The following is a 20,931-nucleotide window of genomic DNA, read 5'->3' on the forward strand; positions in this document are numbered from 1 at the left end:
ACCTCAGTAGAATTTGCTTATGTAGTAGTTCTTTACAAGATTAAATGAGTCAGTTACTGGATTCTCTGTTACGCCAGTTTTCTTGCCGGTTCAGATGGTGGTATTTGGAAAAGTGAACGTTAAAACTTGGTAACTGAGCAGCTGGTTGAAGTAGCTTCTCAGAATTCAGAATAAAACTGGCTGTGAGAAACGAATAGTTTTTGACTTTTTGCGGCTCTAATGGCCAGAATTTTTCCTTGTCAGAAACAGTGAAGTTCAGGAAGCAGTTGCTAGGACCGTAGTCCTGACGTGCTACTGGATCAGCAGCTACTGTGGTTGCAGTTGCCTCGGACTGTTTTCACAGCTGGCTCTGTCTTGCCAGAGATGGCTGTGGTGCCAGCACGAGTGGTCCTACCTTTCTTTTCCTGGCAGTGCTCTTCAGGTGTTCCCATGCACGTACTGTAATGGTTGCATGGCTGTGCAGTTAATTAGGTGGGGTTTTGCTGATGAGACCACAATGATTTGGGGTTAAGAAACTGAACTAAGGATAAGCTGGGTAAGCGCGGACTTTACACACAAAGAGAAGTGGAAGGATTGGTTCTCTTAAATGAAATTAGGAACTTTCTTGTTCTTCCCCCCCACAATCACTTAATGAGAACCAGATATAAGCTCAGTCCAGGTAGTTAAGTGATTGTGTGACTTCCCTTACTTGAACAGTAGGTTGCAGCTTTGTTTTTTAACTCTAGTAGAGTGCCAGTAGTAGTTTTTTATAATGCTAAATGGCAACTTGGACCATGGAGCTAGAATTGGGGTTGGTGGGTTTTTTATTTGCATGGTATGCATAAGAAGTCTTCGGTAGCCTTTGTAGTTTGAATATAAAGATCGAGCACTCTGTTTTGTGATACCAATTTAACTTAATCTTTTTGTTACACCTTACCCAATTAACTGCAGATTTAAAACTTTTCAGGTGAAATGGTAACAAAGCAGCCCTTGATTAGAAGTATGAGGACTGTAAAAAGGGAAACTTTAAAACTAATTTCTGGATGGGTGAGCAGGTCCAATGACCCTCAGATGGTAAGTGGATTTATTTTATACAAATAACTTGTAAGACAGAATTAGAAAGAAGGCTGGGGTTTTGTTCTGCTGTTGACTGAATCAGTTGGTCACAGGAACTGGCTTCAGGAGGCCTGTTAAATATGAAGTATACTGAGCCTCCATTTCAGATACTTCAATTAATTTTAGCTGAGAATAATCTCAAAGGGAATCAAGGTTTATGAGCGCTCTATTGGAAGCCCCGCTGGACAGATATGGAGGATCGGGAGTTTTCCATAAGTAAAAGTATTTCAACTTGCTTAGGAAAAGTGTTGCCTGTAACTAAACCACAAACTCTGCTCTAAACAGTATGCTAGATACTTTGCTCAACCACTGCATTGTTATAACTGTGGCTTACTCTTTCAATCAGGTAGCTGAAAACTTTGTTCCTCCCTTGTTGGATGCAGTTCTCATTGACTACCAGAGAAACGTTCCAGCTGCTAGAGAACCTGAAGTACTTAGCACTATGGCTATCATTGTAAACAAGCTGGGTGGACACATTACTGCTGAAATACCTCAGATATTTGATGCTGTTTTTGAGTGCACGCTAAATATGATAAACAAGGTATTTATATTGAAACTTTTGGATAAGGCATCTCCCTAGTGACTAAAGACCAAAACAAAACAAAAAAAGGCTTTTTTAAGAGTACTAGTCTTTGCTGTTGGTATGTGTCTACATCTAAGATACCTTTTTCTTGCAATGAAGGGAGGTGTGGTATGTAGTGAACGTAGTGTTACTACACAGCTTTCATCCTATGGAAATTAAGCAGGGGCTCATGCCTTCTTTCTGTGAGTATTGTTTCCACATGTGGTGTCGTGTGGATCATCTCCCTGTTTTTTTTCTTTTTTTTTCCCCCTCCCAGTACCAAAGTGCATTTCTGGCACTTGAAGACATTTCTGCTCAAACATACTTGTGAAGTCTGGCTGTCTAGTTGGATATCTTAATCTGATTGCCTTAAAAATTTCTCTGTTTATGTCTTGATTTAAGTTGTTAGCGATTTTTCCATTCTAGGGAGTTGGAATGTTGTGCTTCTGGAGGCAGAAGCAAACTTCAGTCAAATGACAGTGTTAAAATTCATGTTCAAAATTTAGTAATAGAAGTACTGATCAGTCATTTTGAATATTTTACTAAATACCACAGCTGATGCAGTTCTTGTGCTATAGTGTGCAATATGTATTTGCATAATACTCAAGCACTACCAGCTGAATTAGTGCTAGTTTGCAACAGGGTGTAGCCAGAAGTTGTACCACTGTAGCAATGTAAGTGCTTAACCAGTGCTGAGACCACCTCTCTGTTTATCTGTGGACTGAGTAATGATTAAGGTTGTGTACTTCACAAAACGGGGCTCAGCCTGTTGGTGTTGTGTAACTCTAGATGATGGTCTTACCAAGCTTTGGTGGGGAAAAAGTTCCCTGAGAAATGTAACCTTTGCTTTGCATTTAAGGTTATTTTAAACCTGGGATCTAAATGTTGTCAGCAGCTATTGACTCAATAAGATCTTGCAATGGATCTTCAGGAAATGTGACTTGTTTTTTCTCCTTCTAGGACTTTGAAGAATATCCTGAACATAGAACAAACTTCTTCTTGCTACTCCAGGCTGTAAATTCTCATTGCTTCCCAGCATTCCTGGCCATTCCACCTGCACAGTTCAAACTTGTTTTGGATTCTATTATTTGGGCTTTCAAACATACAATGAGAAACGTTGCAGATACAGGTAAATGGAATTGTTGTTTGTTTGCAGTATCAGGTATTTTCTGGTAGAATGCTGTTTCCTTGTATCTTTTTCTTTAGTCAAACCTGGCATTCTAGTCACATGATTCTCTACCACATTTGCGTAAGAAAAATACTTTTCTGCCTCAGCTTCAAGTTGTCAGCCAAGTATATGTTAATGGGCTGCAATACTTGGATGCTGCTTCACTCCTGTAGCTGGAAGAGAGCACTATTAGGGTTTCTGCTTGCTCTCTTTCCTGTGTGAGGGCTAGCACTTTTCTGAAATGGCTGAACTGACACAACAGCTCACTGCTGCGAAAATCAGTGTTATGGCTCTACTTTCATAGTGCTGCCCACAGCGTTTGACTTAATACTTCACTAAGATGGTTGCTCAGTAACTACTGAAAGTCCAGCAGAAAAGCAAATCAGTGGGGCGGGGGCAGAACTCACGGTCTGGGAGTGAGCCCACAGTGTAAGGGAAGGGAAACACCTTAGATGAAGAAAGTGGATTATGGTTCCTTTGGACAACAGCAAGCTGTTTAGGATGATGACATTTCATGCAGCAGCTGAGTGTATATCTTTGTTTAGCAGACTTGAGTAGTTAAAAAAAACATTGTGAAGCCATTTAGTGTTTAGCCAACTGTCTTTGGAAGGGATGAGGTAAAAGATGCCTTTCAGTTGCATTTTACCCAGTAAAGTAGTTAAGTTTGTGTGTAATTCTAAAAATGGAAACATTTTCCCTTCTTAAATTAGCAAATGCTTCTTTTGGTAGAAGGTTTCTCTCACCTTTATTAGTACCAATATGCTTCTCTTTTTTTAATAATGCAAATCAAATCGGCATTTATAGCCATGCAAATGTGGCTTAGCCCTCTAGTGGCTGCTTGAGGAAATGCCTGAGAAAATAACCACGTGTAATACTTGTGCTGAGTTTCGAGGAATACTGGTATTGCCTTGGAAAAGGCAAAAATATGCACAGAGGTTGTAATATTGTCCTGTTGGTCGACTTAATTTTTTGAAATGCATATTTTCCAGGACTTCAAATACTTTATACTCTACTACAGAATGTTGCACAAGAAGAGACTGCTGCCCAGAGTTTCTATCAGACATATTTCTGTGATATCCTTCAGCACATTTTCTCTGTTGTAACAGACACCTCGCACACTGCTGGTAAGAATGTGTATATGTGAGTCAGTTGGTGGAAAGAATCCTTTTGAATGTCAAAATAGCGTTATGCCTCCTGTTCTGAATAACTGCTTACGTATAACTTTGATCTGTTCAGGTTTGACAATGCATGCGTCAATCCTTGCGTACATGTTCAACTTGGTAGAAGAGGGAAAAATAAGTACTCCGTTAAACCCTGGAAATCCAGTGAACAACCAAATGTTTATTCAGGAGTATGTTGCTAATCTTCTCAAATCTGCGTTTCCTCACCTGCAAGAGTAAGCGTGCTGTGATTCTTTAATACTTTTAAGTGGGTTCTTACATCTTGAAATACTAACTGATGTGTTTGCTGTTAGTGCCCAGGTTAAGCTGTTTGTAACAGGACTATTCAGTTTAAACCAGGATATTCCTGCCTTCAAGGAACACCTAAGGGATTTCCTGGTCCAAATCAAGGTATGTTTGGTGTGCTTTTTTTTTTTTCAAGAAATGAGAAATGATTGTTCAGCAGGGTGATGTTTTTGCAAAGTGCTTGGACAGTGTTCATTCGGTGCTTGTTTAGGACATACAAGTTATTTTGCAGCTGTTTAAAGTGTAGCGAGGACTCTTGTCACGTGACAACAATGACTCTACCATGCAATCTATTTCAGTGCAATTTTATAAATTGAGCTTAAATGTAATCTCTTGTGCTTTATGCTGTGCATGCAATTTGTATGTCTGAGATGGCTGCAAAACTTACTGTAATGGGAAATAAAGCAAATTGATTTTTTAATCAGGTCTTTTTTCAATTCTGCACGGGATTGGGACATGTTCTGAAACTTGCTAGACTAATGCTATGCTTTTATTTTTCAAAACATGGTAGAATTAATGAAGATTGTAGGAAAGTTTGTTAATTAGTTTTGAGCCTGCAATCAGGTAGTTCTAAATTGTAATGATACTGCTTTAATGGTGATACACTCCAAATGTTGGGTGACTGTGGCATCCAGTTCTGTAACACATAGTGCGAATCTTAAAATATTTTGCATTCCTTTATATAAGTTCTGACATTAGGAACAGAAAGCAAAACAAGCAAGTAGTCTGGCAGGGAATGTGAAATGTTTTCTTTACCATTGGGGATTTTGGAAGTTTATTACTCTGCCTAAAGCATTTGATGATAAACTAATGATTTTGTGTGAATTACACAGGAGTTTGCAGGTGAAGACACATCGGACTTATTCTTGGAGGAAAGAGAAACAGCCCTTCGGCAGGCTCAAGAGGAGAAGCATAAACTTCAGATGTCTGTACCTGGCATCCTTAATCCACATGAAATTCCCGAGGAGATGTGCGATTAAAAAAAAAAAATAAAACAAGTTTTGCCGTTTTCTTTCTGTACAGCTACTTTGTTGTGATAGAAGAAAACAGCACTTGGATATTTGTTGACCAAAATGATGCCAATTTGTAAATTAAAATGTCACCTAGTGGCCCTTTTTCTTATGTGTTTTTTGTATAAGAAATTTTCTGTGAAATATCCTTCCATTGTTTAAGCTTTTGTTTGGTCATCTTTATTTAGATTTGCATGAAGTTGAAACTTAAGGCATTTTCAAAGTAATTACTTCATGCCCATTTTGTGGCTAAGGGGAAAATAGGCAAAACATAAAAGACTATATTGCAAAAAAATACAATTTCCTGTAAGAGTATTGATTTTTAATTCGGGATCATTTTCCTTCTAGTCTGTCCTGCAGTCTAGGAGAAAAGGTAATGAGTAAACCAGATCGAATTAATTGTTAAGCAGAGGATTATAGTGCTGCATTTGTTTTGATCAGTTAGCAGCTTTTTGGACTGAGTGGTAAGGCTAGGCTACATGTATTTGCAAGTTGTATGGCAAGTTTGCAGCAACATCATGTGCATATCATCCCATTGTAAAGCAACTTCTAAAGAGTATGGGAACACAGTACAGTTAGTTATTTTTACACAGTTCTTTTGTTTTTGTGTGTGTGCTGTCGCTTTGTCGACAACAGCTTTTTGTTTTCCTCAATGAGGAGTGTTGCTCATTTGTGAGCCTTCATTAACTCGAAGTGAAATGGTTAAAATATTTATCCTGTTAGAATAGGCTGCATCTTTTTAACAACTCATAAAATAATAAAAAAAACTCTGGCTTTTGAGATGACTTATACTAATTTACATTGTTTACCATGCTGTAGTGCTTAAAGAACACTACTTAAAAGCAAAATAAACTTGGTTTACATTTATTTTTCTTTCTTTGGCTTATTCTTTTATTGGATGAAAATGCTGTGATCATATTTAAGACTCATATCCTGAAGGCATAGGAAGGGTTCCTTGAGGTCTAGATAACTCTTGCTTCTGGCTTGCCTCATCTCAAGGACTTCGGCTGTGCTTGAAGTTAACATTAAACTAAGTCGGGGTTCCATTTGGAAGTACAGTAGCTGTTCAGACTTACCTTCACGAATAAATGTTCCATACTAGGTTACTGTAGAACGCCAGGAGTAAGCTACTCCTGCGCGCTCTCTCTATATATGGACTCTTTGTAATTTATTTCAAAGAGGTATTGCACTGTATCTTGACTGAACAATTGATACTAGTACATGTTAATAACACATGTAGACAAGATCTACAGTTATTTTTCTACCTAAAGTTTTGTAGTTAAATGATTTTCACAGATTTATGAAGTACAGATACGAAAAGCAGTATGAACACTAAGATTGTGTACAGTCTTGGCTTCCCTGTTCTTGTAATGTCTTGTCTGTTTTCTAACAGTTGTTAAGCTCTCCCGAAGTTTTTTTTTTCCCCATTTGTTTTGTCTCTAATTTTAAGATTGTTGCTATGATGCAAAGTCTAGCCATTCATGCAGAGCTGTAAGACAAGGTTAGACAGTTGTGGAGGTGTTTTATGTAAGTTTGGATACTGTAGTTAACCCTTTTTGCTGTATATTCCTTTTGAAGTAGAAATGCATGAGTTAGCAGTGTTCCCGTAGAAGTTAGCTGTGGCCAGAATGTTTCCAGTCTTAAGTATTGGACCCTTTCTGTTTGTGGACATCTCTCCATTTGTTTTACTTAGCTGGCCCTAATAAAGCATAGCTGCTCCTGCCTGCGGGTTGTTTGGTAATGGAAATGATGTGAGCTGGCAGTTGCTTATCTTTGGAGAGAAGGTTCCTCAAACCCTTTATGACTAGGACTTTGAACACGGCCTACCAAAATTTGTTAATTATTTTGATGGTTTACAAACCTCGTTTGGTTCTCTCCTTAAAGCTCACGATTTAAGCTTTTTCATGTCTTACTGTCCTATTGATGTATACCTTTCTGTTCCGCTCTGTGAAGGTGGTATGATCTCTAATAGGCAGTTTAAAGTAAAATATTTGAAGTACTGTTGAAGGACGCATCTGGAATGGACACAAAATAGCTTGTGACCAGGCTAAGTTGCAGCATTACAGAGCTAGAGGTTATCAAAAGCTGTGCAGACAAGTAAGAAAATCTTATTAAAATAGAAATAAATACCACCGATAGCGTGACGTCAGAATGATCATATCCTGAGTCGCAGAACTAAATACTGAATTGGTTCTGACGTGCAGTGGCATTAGCAGAAAATAGTTTTGAACAAAAAAATACACGTATGGCTTTCATGCATGTTACTTCTTTCTGTATTTAAGATTCAAGTTAGTCTGAGGCTCGTGGTCTGGTTGTTTACTGAAGAATTAAATCTGACCTAAACTCTCAAATAACAAATCTGAAATGTATTTTTAAAGTTGATTCAGAGAAGAGTTGTTTCATTTTTTGATACCTTTTGGATTATCTAGTAACAAAATTTTAATGTAGCTTTTGCTTCCCTTTTAGAGCTAAAAACTTAACTGTGGTCTTGACTTGTTACATTAAGAATCGGTGCCTTTCACTGATCTCTGCAGATGCTATAAAAATGCAGCTTATGCAGAGTTCTGGATACCATTAAAGATCTGACTCGTGTGTGTGCATATTTCTAGTGCAGTTATCCTGAATGTGGAAAAATAATTACAATGTACATCTAAGGAAGTTCAAGTTCCAATGCACACTCTGTAAATTAAAATATATGGATAAAAAGCATGAACCATCATATAAACATCTACATAATCTGTAATTATATGTAAACCAATGTTTTGTGCATATTTCTAAACAGATTTTTTGAAAAACAACCCAGTTCTATGTACTCCAGGTACATTCGTAGATACAAATATTACAGGGTGTTTTCTGTGTTTACATGAATCGATTGCCTGTTAGCTGATGAAGACACCCCAAGTACTTGTTTCAGGCTACCATGATGTGTTTGCTACTGTAACTGAAGCAGATTATTTTCCAAAGCATTTTAGGTTAGTTTTGTTTTGTTTTTTTTTTTTTTAAACTAGAATCATTTGGTGTGTGTTAATCTGATTGGTTAAGTGAACTATTTTCCAATAAAGCTAATATTTATGCAAAAAAGCTTTAGAAATGCTCATCTCTCAAGGAAGCTTTAAGAGTTACTGCTAATAGTTTTTAGCACTGGAAATGTGATAAGCTGTGGGTTTCTTAATAGGAAAAAAGATGTGGAAAAGATGTTGAAAATAATGCATTAAACCTTAAAGAGGCTGGCTAAAGCAAGGAACTCGCGTTAGTGCTGTCCGACAGCCTGTCTGTCATTGCATAAATGATTTGCTGATCAAGACTTCTGGGATACTGTTTGTATTTGCTGGAAGATAAGTCTAGACTTCTTCCCTTTCTTCCCACTTACTAGGTTTGTCTCCACATGTTATGGAGCAACATTGAAATGTTGGAAATAGCCTTTTAAAAACCATTTTGGTGCCAAAAATGAGTGAAAGAACGTACCTGTCCCTTTGTCTGCCCTTCACAAAGGCACCTCTGCACGTGATTTTTTGAGGCTGAATTTATTTTTAGACTTTCAGATTTAGGAGATCCTTCCTTGCTTCATTGTTCAAGGCTGATGATGGCCATAGTATTCCCTTGGGAAAAGGCTTAGCCATTCCAGTCGAGGGGTGAATTTTGCAGGTAAGATTTCACGTACAATGCACCCTAAGTACTTAAAGCGCACGAAATCCCTGATCTTGTACCTCCATATCTGCCCCATGTGCTGCTATTGGCCTCTGTACATGTGTTTCTCACTACCTGTGACTGCTTGTGCTGTAAGTGGGTACAAGAAGATGGAGCATGAAGGAACGATGGGGTTGAGGAGGAATGTTTTGGAAGTTTGAATATGGATGACAATGCTGGAAATCAAAGATGAAAAAGAGAGGCTTACATTTTTACTTTTATTTAACCCACATAAATTAAACAGCACTTTTTCAAAGGCAATATGTTGGGTAGTCTCTCCCCAGTCCGCCATCAAAATATGTCAAGGGGCCTGTCCTTCTATTGTGAATGTCTTTTTACACATAGTCCTGATTTTTTTTGAGTCTTGAGAAGCCTGTAGTCTTTAATGGATTCTATAATTTCAGCAAAGACTTGGCCAATGTAGGTTGGAGGATGGAGGGAGGAGTTAAAATTTTCTCTGATGTGACTACACAACAAGGTTATGTGTGCATGCGTCCTGCAAGCTGACTGCAGCTTGCTTACTGCCACTGCTGGTTATTTTAACACCTATATCACTAACCAGGCAGCAATGACCAGTTTTCTCTTGTGGCATCTCTTTAGCATTAGATCTAGCAAGCATTTTTGCATCAACCTTCATAACTGGTTTTATGAACTTCTAAAATCTTTGCAATTAGCTTGTGAACTCTTCTCCCCAGAACTTTACCTCTGAGCAGTTTGCTTTTAGGGTTAACTTGAAACTTGCATCTGTGTAATCATATTAATTCTCCAAAAGGAACAGTGTAAACATGTGCTTTACCTGTAAGAAGTGTGAAAGAGGTACAAATGTACAAAAAAACCCCCACAACAAACCCAAACCTGTCTGTTCTTTGTTAAGATGGTTTAGTTGCTGATGGCGCTGTCACTTGTGCTCAGAAATGTAGCTGTTGCCTTGCTTTTAAATCAAAGGGGTGAGATGACCAGTCACCTGACAACTGCTTGACTGAATTAACATGAAGATTGAAACACACTATGAGGGATATTTTATCCCAAAATGAGGTTGAGAATGTGGGTATAATCCTTGGGCTATGTCATCTGAAAAATGGAGCGGTTAGACCAGTAGCACTGAATCTCAAGCTAGTACAGTCAAATCTCCACTAGACCTTTATGGGTTCAGAAGTACTCAAAATAACTTTGACTGAATTACTAACCAAGATTGCAACTTAATAAACAACAGGCTCTAAGATGCAGCCTGAAACCACTACGAAGTATAGCTTGGTGTAGTGAGCATTATCTAGCCTTGCATGATGTGTTTTTAGCCGAATAGGCAGGGCTATGAATTACAGTGTATTCTCTGATATTCGGGTTAAGTCAAACTGAATTTGTTTTCACAGGGTGCTGTGATACCGAAGTCTAATTAGACATGAAGCTTGTTAGAAAGTTTAACGTCCTAATAAAGCAATGAAAGTCAAGAGCTGAAACTTAGAAGTGTGTAAATATAAACTGATTCTGTTGCACTTCAACCAACTTTCATTGGTAACTACACATTATGCAGGCAGAGACTTACTTTCTTTAGTGAAATGAAGGATTTCCTAGGCAATGCATTCCAACCATTTCCAGCATCATATCAGACCAGAGACCACAGATACAATTGGACTGGCTGGAATTCACTTTTTTGACACTTACCCTCTGTATAACAGGAATTACTTGCATTCCAGCTGTTGCAGCTCCCATATCTTGGCATTTGCTGAAATCACTGGTAGTTTACCTTTCACTGTAAATTGTGGTAGCAGATGGAGTAAACATGCAATCCATTTGGCTATTGCTGGTACAGGAATGGGAACCTACAGCAGAGCAACAGCAAATTCCAATAGAAGATAATTTAGTCATCCTGCATCAGACAAAGCTCTGGCTAAAGTAGTCAGCATGATTTAAGGTAAAAAAGGCATTTCAGTTAAGTCTCACACATTCCACAATTACTATTCTGAGGTCAAATGATCATGTATGCCTATACAGAAAATGAAGGCTTTAAAATGCAAAGTATGATGCAGGTGAGGAGATGCTGATGTGTCCCAAAGAAGGAACAAATGCAGTAACCAGTCTTACTACCTCAACCCCCAATCCACCTCAGGGTGGTTGTCTTTCATTTTGTTTTGGCATGGGTTTTTGGTTTTGGGTTTTTTTTGGTGAATGGTTAACTCTACCTTGAAAAACAGGGCTACAGTATTAGGTTAGTGTTGGAACACAGTGGGATGTTAATTTTGGAAAATATATATGTTCTCAAACTCTTAATCCAGTCCTAAGTTTGGATTTAGAATTTTAGTTTTGCTCAGATCTTGCATTTATCTAAGTTATTCCTCTAGAAGAAACTCTGCTGGCAGTTTACCAGAGCAAATATTGCCAGATGAGGAGCACTGCAGTCAAGGGAAAGAAAGTTGGCCTTCTGGGGATCAACCAACCTTGCAAAGATGGCACATGAGGATCAAATAAAGGTTGAGAAGAGGAAGGAAAAAAAAAAAGGCAACCCGTAAAAGAGCTGGAGGCTGATGATCACTGTTACCAGGCCAGTCAGAGCTGCTGTCTTCTGCTTGGAAGCTAACATTCAATTAAAGAAAAAAAAAATCCATCTCTATTTAAAAAAGGTAAATTCTTGTGTGCAGTAAAGAGAATTTGGCTGACAATATTCCAGTCTGCACAAAAGTAGGAGTGACTCAAGGTCACCCATACTCTTCTGTTGTATTCCTTGAACTTGGCACGTGATACCATGCTTCAAAAAGCCCCTTCCTTGTGCTGACTCTGGTGTTTATGTGGTGCTGCAATCAGATCTGATTTGTTAGAAAAACAATCTTTTCAGATTGTTAATTTTGGTTCTGTTATAAAATTTACTGTAAGGTCTACTTAAGACAGGAAGAGGAGAAAGAAAAGTGCAAATTCAAGTCAGATTATGCAGGCTGTGGAACTATGCTTGCTGTCAAAAAATGTGTTCTTTCCCAGATGCAGACAACTCCTATCATACAGCCACTGACTGAATCCATGCTAGCACGAACATCCGTGCAATATGACATTAAAGGTTCTTGGAGATACAGAGTTCATACTATTTTGCTATGACAAAGTGAGGATGATTTCTAAGCTTCTCTTTCTACAGCTCAGGCTTCCGAAAGTATAATTTTGATACCTTTAAGAAGTAAAGGGTATTCTAGCAAATGCTGTTTCCTGAATCATCAGTCTCACGTGGCATATTGCAAAGACAACTCATGAAAACTGAAAAAAAAAAATGTACAAAAGAAAACTGAAATAATCTTGGACATGTAGAAAGTAAGACAGCACATCAGGTGAAAAATGACATTATGTAGATACACAAGACAAAAAGCATCTGACCCACCTTTGGTGGCTTTCAAGCTTTGAAACCAGTGCTGCAGAAAAGTGGCTGGTACCTTAATTCAGGCATGAGTAGAATGTGGTAATTGTAATATTCTGGACTACTCTCTTATTCTTCCATTAGCCTGAAAACCTGTATATCTAAAAGAGATCACACAACCAAAAAAGGCCTTACAGGGTTTCTTATTCTTAGAAATCCTCTTTGAAAGATACTTGCATTAATGTATGATGTGAATTAAATTGACAGACCACAAGGAAACTGTGTTTCATGTAGACTCTCAAAGAAGTTTATTTTCTGTACTTAGTTTAGTAAATGGAAATTTCAGCAGGTGACTACTTCAGCATAGCTATTCTTGTTGATATCCCTAACCTGGGAAGTATTTAAAAAGCAAGTACTGACAAGAAGTATGGGTGAAAGATCATTCTAGTATATTCCTGACTTCCACAGTAGTTGTAGCTGAAGCTAGGTCTATTGAGAACAATAACTTGTCTCATATTTTTAAACAGCCATGGAGGTCTCTGTCTTAGCTTAACAAACTAATACCTTGAGGATGGTGAGGAGGAGGGTGTTCTGTGCACTTGAGTATGAGGTTACACATACAACCACCAGTGGTGGTATCAGCCTGTGTAAATATACTTATGGAAATAAAAAGAACTGCATTTCCACAATGCCATCAGACTTAAGTATTTTATATTTCTTCCATTTAAGTCACTAAGGAACTCAAGCTGCCTCTCCATTTTTTCCCCTAATTTGGCAATTTTGATTTATTCTACTTCCTACTAAAATACATCTGCATTGCGGCTATTAATAGATTTGTTTCCTTAATTCTTTGTACGAGTCAGTAAACTAGAAGCATTCAGAAAAATACACTAACTCACCACTGGGTGGTACTACAGAAGTAAAAAAAACACTGCATGATACTAGAGAAGTGCCCACTTCGGGGAGAAAAAGCAGCCAAGGCCCATCACGCGATCCATATTCCAATTACATGTACCTGGAGAGGGACCGTGCGAGTATGCAGGATTAAGATTAGCAAAAAAACCCGGGTTTTTCTTCGGCTTTTTGCCTGAATACTTATCAAAACCTGGATGACATCTTGTTCAAAATGTGCCCAAGGCAGAGTTAGCTGAAGCGGTAGCTGTAATCAGCATAAGTTATATAACTTTAAGTGAAGTTCTTTGGTTTATTTTTAAATAAATCTTAATTTCAAGAGGCCTTCCCTTTTCATGAAAATGCTGTATTTCCAACTACTCACAGATGCTGTACTCGCCCTTAGACATTTATTATGCAGAGTAGATCACTGTCAGAGGCGGGGAAAAGCAAGGTGAGCACTCAGGAGGTATAAATAATTTAATTATTTGCCTATAACGCTAACGTAGCACCTCAAATATTTATTTTCGAGAGGCCGGGCTGCGACGTGCCCGCACGTCCCTGTCCCCTCGGCTGCCCTCAGCCGCCGCTGGGCGGGAAGGAGATGGCCGACGACTCTTCCGTCCCGCGCCCCAGCCGGCGGAAAACGCCAATAACTACCAAAAGACGGAAGATCTGAAAACCCGCCTAGAAGTAGGAAGCTTCCTTCCTACGCAGCGTGCCCGTCAGGCGTCCGCTGGAGCTCGGCGCCGTACGCTAAGCGCTCCCTTCAGGCCGGAGGTCCCAAAGGTCTTCAGCTAGACACAGGGGACTAGTGAGAAGGGAGTAAAGGGGCAGCCCTCAAACCCCGCTCAGCGGAGAGCCGGGCTAGCCTGCCTTGGGAGACATCCTTCGGGAGGAGGGAGCACGGCTCCAGGACCCCCGGGGGAGTCCTGCTTTAAGTGGGAGGAAGCCGATCCTCCGTCCCTGTCACGGCAGCGCTCTTGGAGATTCCCCTCCGCCCCCCTGCGGGAGGCGGGAAGAGGGCAGGGAAACGCTCTTCCCGCCCTACCCCGGGCGCACGCCGAGCCGCAACCGCCGCTGCCGCCATTTTACCCTCCCGGCCCCGGCTGCCGGCCCGCCCCCTTTCTCCTCCTCCCTGCTCGCCTAGCCCGCCGCTCGGCCCGGGGTGGGAAGGCGGGGCGAAAAGGAAAAGGAGGAGGGACCCGGGCCACCTTCGCCTTCTGCCTGGTCGGAAACTGCCGAGCTGAGCCCGAGCGCCCTGTCCCCCCTCGCTCCCGTCCCCTCCTCCTCCTTCCCCCTCAGCAAAATGGCGGCGCGTGGAGTCACTGGGAGCCAGTGAGTGACTCGGCTTCTCCCCGCCGCCGCCGCTACCGCCGCCGCCACAGGCTCATTTGCATTGATCAGCCGCCCCATCCCCCCCTCCCCCGGATCCCAGACCGGCCCCTGCCTCTCCCCCCCCCTTCTCTTCCTATTCCTTCCCGCCCCCTCCTTCCCCTCCCCCCCCGGCTGACCCCCGCCCCGGCCCCCATCAATCATCAATCAGCAGCACCGAGTGGATCAATCAATGGTCGGGAGGAGGCGGCGGCGGCGGCTGCTGCTGTTAATGAACAATGTGTGAGAGCTGCGCCGAGCTGCTGGAGGTGTTAAATGAGAGTAAGTGCGGCCGCCCTCCCCCGCTACCCTCCCCCCCCAACACTCCTCGCCCCGGGCCGGGACCCCACGTATCCTCCTCTACACGGGCTGGGTTATAGCCCCGCTTCATATCCTTTCTCAGCCTCCCCACCCCCCGCCTTCCCACCCCATCCACCCACCCCTTGCCTTTCCCCGCTCGCCGCCTGGCTCGGGCCTCCTGGGCGCGGGGTTACCTCTCTCCTCTCTGCGGTGTGGCCATAGAGGGAAACCCTGCTCTGCGCCTTCTTCCTCCCCTTCCCTCCTTTCCATACCGGGGCCAGGCGATTTGCGGCCTGGGGAGGGTGCGCCGAGGGGCTGTCCCCGCCGGGCCTTCCGCAGAGCTCCCCCCCCCCCCCCTTCTCTTCCCCCCTTCTCTTCCCCCCTTTCCCGCCTGCCCCCCGGGTGTCTGCGTGTGGGGCCGGGCGGGGACGTGACCCTGCTGCCGGCCTGAAGAGCCCTCTCCTCGCCCTGCATCCCCGGGAAAGCCGCAGCGGGGCCTAGCTGGCTCCTCGCTCGGCTGAGGAGGTGCCTAGGAGCTGCTCCGGTGGCTGCTGAGCAGCTGGAGGCCGGGCCTGGGCTGGGTCCCTTTTTAAGCAGCAGACAAGGCGGCTCTGAGTGATCCTGCCTCCCCCCTCCCCCTCGCCTGTCCGCGGTGCGGTGTTGCGGTGGGGGTGAAGGGACGCGGAGGAGGTGGTTTTCGGGTACCTATATTTCCGAGGCGACTGCTTGGCCGTGAGGGAACCGGCGCCTAAAGGAGCCTGGCTCGGCTTTGCGAGGGCCGGGGTAGTGTGGCGTGGGAAAGAGCTCCCGGGTGTTTGGCTTCGGCGGTGGTCTCTTGCTTCCTTCCGAAGTTTCCTCTTTACAGGTGTTACCTAAACAGCCGGGAGGGTCGGAGGGTTAATACAGCAGGTATTCCTCCCAGCACGGTTGAAACCCTGTTGCATTTTGGGCACGAAATCCCCCTTTACCCCTATGGAGCAGGCCTCACGTATCCCTTGGAACCTGCTCTTGGTTCTCCGTGGCAGGCAAGGTACCTTCCCAGCTTCTCATAGGCTTCTTTCTGTGCACTGCTTCGTGAACAAAGACTAAAAAGCATGATTTGTAGAGATGCTGAGGAAATTAACAAACTTATCAGTTTAAGTTTGTGATTAGTGGGAAGTTCGGCTATCTCAAATCTTCAACATTTTTTCCTGGTTGCACACTGTGGCCTGCTTAGAGGAGAATTGTCTTCCAATAAAGTGAAGCACAGAATGGTTCCTAGAGCAGGAGTTGGGTAGAGTTTGCTTTTTCTTAAATCTTGTGAGGCCCCATTGCATGTGGTGTTTGTTCTTTCCTAAGGTATATGAGTAGATACTGTGGTAGCTGAATGTTGGCCTCTTTCTTGCTGAAGAAAATACGATATTCAGTGATGGCTGGTGTTTTACTTGAAAAGTAAAATAGTATGTGTAAAACTAACTTTCAGGAGCGCCTGGAGGCTGGAATAAATCAGATTAAAAGGTTAACATCAGGGAACTGTTGAGTTGTTAAAATTGTTTGCCAAGTTTGGTTAAGCTTGTAATTCCAATACCTTGTTTTGAACAATCGTTGTGATGTTTACTTAATTAAGCATGCATATCTTATCTGTCTCAGCTGGTTAGGTGGGGAATATGTTGGTCTTATAGACTGAATGCTTACTTAAACAGTAGGTTCAAAATAAGACTATAAAGTATAAATGGTATACTGATGACAACTGTTTTTTGGAAGAGATAACTTTGCTTGGTTTTTATATTGATAAATAATCATTATTTAAACTTGGTCAAGATTGGTATGATCAAACAGAAAAAAGTCATAATGTTAAATTGATATTTAAAGAAATCTTTGAAATTCCAATATGAATTTTTAGAACCATTTTAAGTTCATTGGGAGTTAGGCAGCTAGATATTCCCTTACAGGTAAAGCAATGTCTTATATCACTTTAACAATTTAAAAAAAAATATCTAGATAGGCTATGGATAATTTAATGGTTCAGTGTAATTTAAATATAAACCTGCAATTTATGCAGAGGAAATTTGGCTTTTTAAGTCAAATTTATTAGGGAAATTATGCACTACTGATGCTATATAGTTAACATCTAGAAATGCTGGTCAGGTAACATTAGGTTTGGCCTTCCATTCAGAGAAACAAGCATACTTTAAGTTAAACTATTTTGTGTGTGCATTTGGATATGAAGGCATATATGATGGTGCATTGTGTGTGCTGCCTACCTTCTCGCTGTATGAGCGTGAGTTGTAAGGGAGGTGTAGTTTCTTCTAAAACTTCAAGTTGTGTTCTTTGCGTTTCTTAAGCAATAATTAAAGGTAACAGACAAAAATCATGTCAAGTCTTGGTTTTAAAACACTGCAGCAAAAATGAAAAGCAGTAGTAAAGAATGAGGTCATGCCCAAAATGTGTGAGCCAGAGACTGCCAGCAGTTTCCTTTTCTGCCCGCTGAGCATTTGGGATTGCCTCTTCACTGAAACTACTGAAACAGTGATTTGAAAGAGGTCCAGGAAACATAATCGAGTTCGGAATGGAAATTTCTTGCTAAACTAAACATTTTTACAGGGAACACATACTGCCCTTTGTCTTTGTTTACCCTAATGTTTACAAAACAATTATTTGGTATCAGTTGTGTGACAGGTCACTTAGAAAGTGAATTGACTAACAGCTCTTCATGTATTGTTTTGAGACAGGTGGGAAGGTCTGGTTTTCTTCAGAAGAAGTTACCAATTTATGGATGGCAGAAGGATGGTATTTAGCAATTCTGTAAACAGCCAGGCATATTTTTATAATAAGTGTATTAGTCCTACTGTAAACTGCTACAATATTAATCCACAACTGAGAGTGATGTGGAGAACTGGAGCTTTTGTTTAGCCATGACCTTTGTGCGGGCCCAGGGTTATGTCTTGCTATAGCTCTTTGCGAGACTCTGGGTCCTTAGGCCTGATTTTGTAACAGGTGGTTAATGGGCCTGCTTCTGTGGCACTCATACAGGCCATTGGAGGTCTAGTGGAACTGGAAACCTGTAGGCTGAAAAAACTCTTCGGCCAAAGGTCTGTAGGTATGCATATATATATACAGCACAAAGCTTCATTGCTGTGTTTAAGCATGTGAAGCAGGCAATGTTTTATGGACAAAAGCAGTAATGTTGGTTTGGTGTCATGTTGTGTCCCCCGCTCCACCCCCCCCCGCCCCCCCCCCCCGCATCATCTTTATTTTCAGCATTTGTTCTAAGTATGAAACCCAGTAAATTCCCTGATCTTGAAGTTATTTCCTGAGAAGTAGCAGCAATAGTAGTTTCAAGCTATGATTTGGTCCAGGAACTCAGTAAAACACAAATTCCTCTATGAAATGCCCAGGCTTTAAAGCAGCTTTTTTATTCACTCAGAATAAACAGTCTAATTTCTTGCTGAGAGCTGTAGGTACGTTAACATCCCTTGTGCTTTCCCAGGCAGGGGTTTAAAGGGAGTAAAGTCTGATTTCTGAATGAATCTTCTACAAAAATGTTTTTAGTAGCCTTAAATAGGAAGAATAAAAAAAGGAAGACACAACTGCTTACTTTTTAAGATAAGAGCACTTATTTACAAAGGACCTAAGAAAGATTATCATGGTGTTAATTATTTGGGCTCATTTAAATGTATACGCTTTCTATAGGAAAAATGTGTGGAGGATGGTATATGCTTTTATGTTAATTTACAGCATTCTGTATCCCAAAATGAACCCTGATATCAACACATTGTACATTCCTCGGCTTCTTTGGATGCCAGTTCTTGTCAGTCTAGGAGGGATTATATTGAGTTTCATTTGTTCTTTAGTAATATTTACATTACTGTGCTGGTCAGGATAGGTCTGTTTTGCTAGGCGCTACACAGATATCCAGATAGTCTTAAACCTAAAATAAGCCAGAGAACACAGGTTTTTCTGTCTCAAGTCTTTTACACCATGGTTTTGCAGGTGGTTGTGTCATACTGAAGCCACAGTAATAGTTTCTGGCTACCTATGGAGCCATGCTATCACAGGACACTTACTCTACACTTTCAAGTGAAGCTTGTGTATGTGATGCTCCGTAATAAGTGTTTGTTGGGTGTAAGACTGTCATGGTGTGCCTGGGAATGCCTCTTCTCAGCTTTTAGTGGAAATCTGGCTCTCAGACTGGTCCCGAGCCAGCTGTGCTTGTAGTCCTGGCTGTGGCATGTCCCCGAGAGCCTGACTGGCCTTGGCTGCCTAAGAGGCTTCCCTTTGGGACTGCAAGCTGGTGGTGATGTGTGTTGACTTAAAACTCCGTAGATGGTTTTGGTTTAGATTTGGGTTGTTCTTTTTGTTTGGTTTGGTTTTTATAAAAGTAAGAGGAAAAAAATTTACAGCATGGAAAAATAGGTTTTATTATACAGCAGCGGTGGTGGGTTTAGGTAACTTTGGTAGGCCTAGATTATTCCCAGTTTTTGGTTTCTGGGAACCAAGTTTTTCTTCCCAGCATTCTGCTTTGTTTTCTTCAATGATTGCCTCTTTAGTCTAATTTTTTTTTTCCCTGGCAGCTCTGAAACTTTATGAAGTCAGTTCACATTGATGAATAGAGGCTGTTAGATGTTACTCTACTACACAAGCTTGCAGGCCATTTTTCTTGTTATATTTTCACTTAAACCTTTAGTAAAATGTAAATAATTTTAAAAAACCCCAAACAAACAAAAAACCCCAGCCACACAATTTATTCAAGCACAAGAGATGGAAGTAAACTAATTTTGTAGTTTTCTGTCTGTTACCACTGTCAGCTGGCCTGTGGAACTGCTCCCAATATGATCAGGTCCATAAAACACTTGAGCTACTGGAGTGTTTTACAACTTGTATAGCTCCAGTATAGCCCTGAATTTGGATGCTGAAGATGCTTGACTTGACTTCTTGTCATGTAATTCTGGCATTTAGGAAGTACAAAGACTAGACTTGGAGGCTGAGTTGAGGCTGTGTTTCCTGTGAGGTAGATAAGAAATCGAAGTATTACAAAACACGGCAGTGTTCAGTTTGCTTTTTGGGATCTGGAGAGGATGAATATTTTATGCTGTGAATATTCATGTATTATTTTAGATATTGAGTATGTGTTATAATGAGATGATTACAAATATTGCTTAATTAATGTCACTTGGTCTACAAGAGCTGTGGTCCCTTGTTCAGTGGTTGCCTGTGCTTCAGTATTGATTATTTGACTACCCCTAGTGTTTTGTGCAGACTATTTTGACTATTCCTCTTCTGCAAAGCTGTAAAACAGTTGTCTCTGTTGCATGGCTTGGTTTAAGGGAGTGGTTTTGGCCTTTTTCTTGAAGATTCATGTTTTCATTCTGATTGTATGATATTTCCGTGTTCAGAATCCTCTGTGGAGGATTCATTGGGGTAACTGCCCAACTTTATTACACTAACCTAAGTCTTTACTGTCTCTTGTTGAGGAGAAGCTCAATTGTTTCTAAAATTTAAATTCAGTGATGTTTCATGTTTAGTTTTGTATTTGGCCCATTTTAATGGGATGAGCAGCTAGACTTAAAGGAAAATGGAAATAACTTTTCCTTTATTGCCAAACTGCAGTTATCAGGGTCTGTGGTGAAGTGCTCCAAGTGAATCAGAGTAACCAGAGGGGAAAAAAATGGGAGGAGGAACTTGTATCCTTTCTAATTGTGAACTTCCTAAAGCAAAAGGGAAGGTGATGCTAAGAAAAAGTAGTTTTAACTTGTTGTTTGTAACTGTAAAGCAGTTGAAGGAAAAACTCTGACTTTAATAGTAAAAGGCTTCTATTTTTAGAAAGGTATTTCAGCTTTTGTTCTGTACAATGATTTTGGTTCATGTTATTTGATGTGATCAGAAATGATTTTGTCCTGAAACTTTTCCTGTTCAGGCTGCTGAAGACTGGTTCTTTCTCGTTGCTCAAGCCACTTGATCACTGATGCTGAAGATTAGTTACGTAAATCCCATTCTGCTGGGTGTTGTTGTGAGTTATGAACTGTTGATATGTATTTACTGAGATCTTTCTCTTTGTATATAGG

General features: G+C 41.0%; 2 protein-coding genes and 1 long non-coding RNA gene across 13 annotated transcripts in view; 2 read left to right on the top strand and 1 right to left on the bottom strand.

Annotated features, from left to right (window-relative positions):
- The window catches only part of XPO1 (exportin 1), a 39,068-nt gene extending 32,900 nt beyond the window's left edge, over positions 1–6,168 (top strand). For all 4 annotated transcript variants that reach the window (XM_064446834.1, XM_064446836.1, XM_064446835.1 and 1 more), the window contains 7 exons: positions 947–1,053; positions 1,442–1,636; positions 2,618–2,786; positions 3,815–3,949; positions 4,062–4,221; positions 4,300–4,396; positions 5,125–6,168. In XM_064446834.1, coding sequence (XP_064302904.1) covers positions 947–1,053; positions 1,442–1,636; positions 2,618–2,786; positions 3,815–3,949; positions 4,062–4,221; positions 4,300–4,396; positions 5,125–5,271 — 1,010 coding nt within the window. In that variant the 3' untranslated portion in view covers positions 5,272–6,168. The remainder of the gene's footprint in view (positions 1–946; positions 1,054–1,441; positions 1,637–2,617; positions 2,787–3,814; positions 3,950–4,061; positions 4,222–4,299; positions 4,397–5,124) is intronic.
- Positions 6,169–9,227: 3,059 nt separating this feature from the next.
- LOC135312546 (uncharacterized) lies at positions 9,228–15,216 on the bottom strand. The gene is made up of 4 exons (XR_010372125.1): positions 15,082–15,216; positions 12,347–12,483; positions 12,140–12,225; positions 9,228–10,808 (listed from the first exon to the last, which is right to left on the bottom strand). It is a non-coding gene; the product is annotated as an uncharacterized LOC135312546 (long non-coding RNA).
- USP34 (ubiquitin specific peptidase 34) overlaps positions 14,408–20,931 on the top strand; it is a 140,078-nt gene continuing 133,554 nt past the window's right edge. For 4 of the 8 annotated variants that reach the window (XM_064446825.1, XM_064446829.1, XM_064446826.1 and 1 more), the window contains exon 1: positions 15,690–15,917. In XM_064446825.1, coding sequence (XP_064302895.1) covers positions 15,860–15,917 — 58 coding nt within the window. In that variant the 5' untranslated portion in view covers positions 15,690–15,859. Of the gene's footprint in view, positions 14,870–15,688; positions 15,918–20,931 lie in introns of those variants that run through there. The other 4 variants (XM_064446832.1, XM_064446833.1, XM_064446827.1 and 1 more) reach the window with 3 other exon arrangements.

This window comes from Phalacrocorax carbo, chromosome 3 (assembly GCF_963921805.1).
Source record: "Phalacrocorax carbo chromosome 3, bPhaCar2.1, whole genome shotgun sequence".
Taxonomy (NCBI): domain Eukaryota; kingdom Metazoa; phylum Chordata; class Aves; order Suliformes; family Phalacrocoracidae; genus Phalacrocorax; species Phalacrocorax carbo.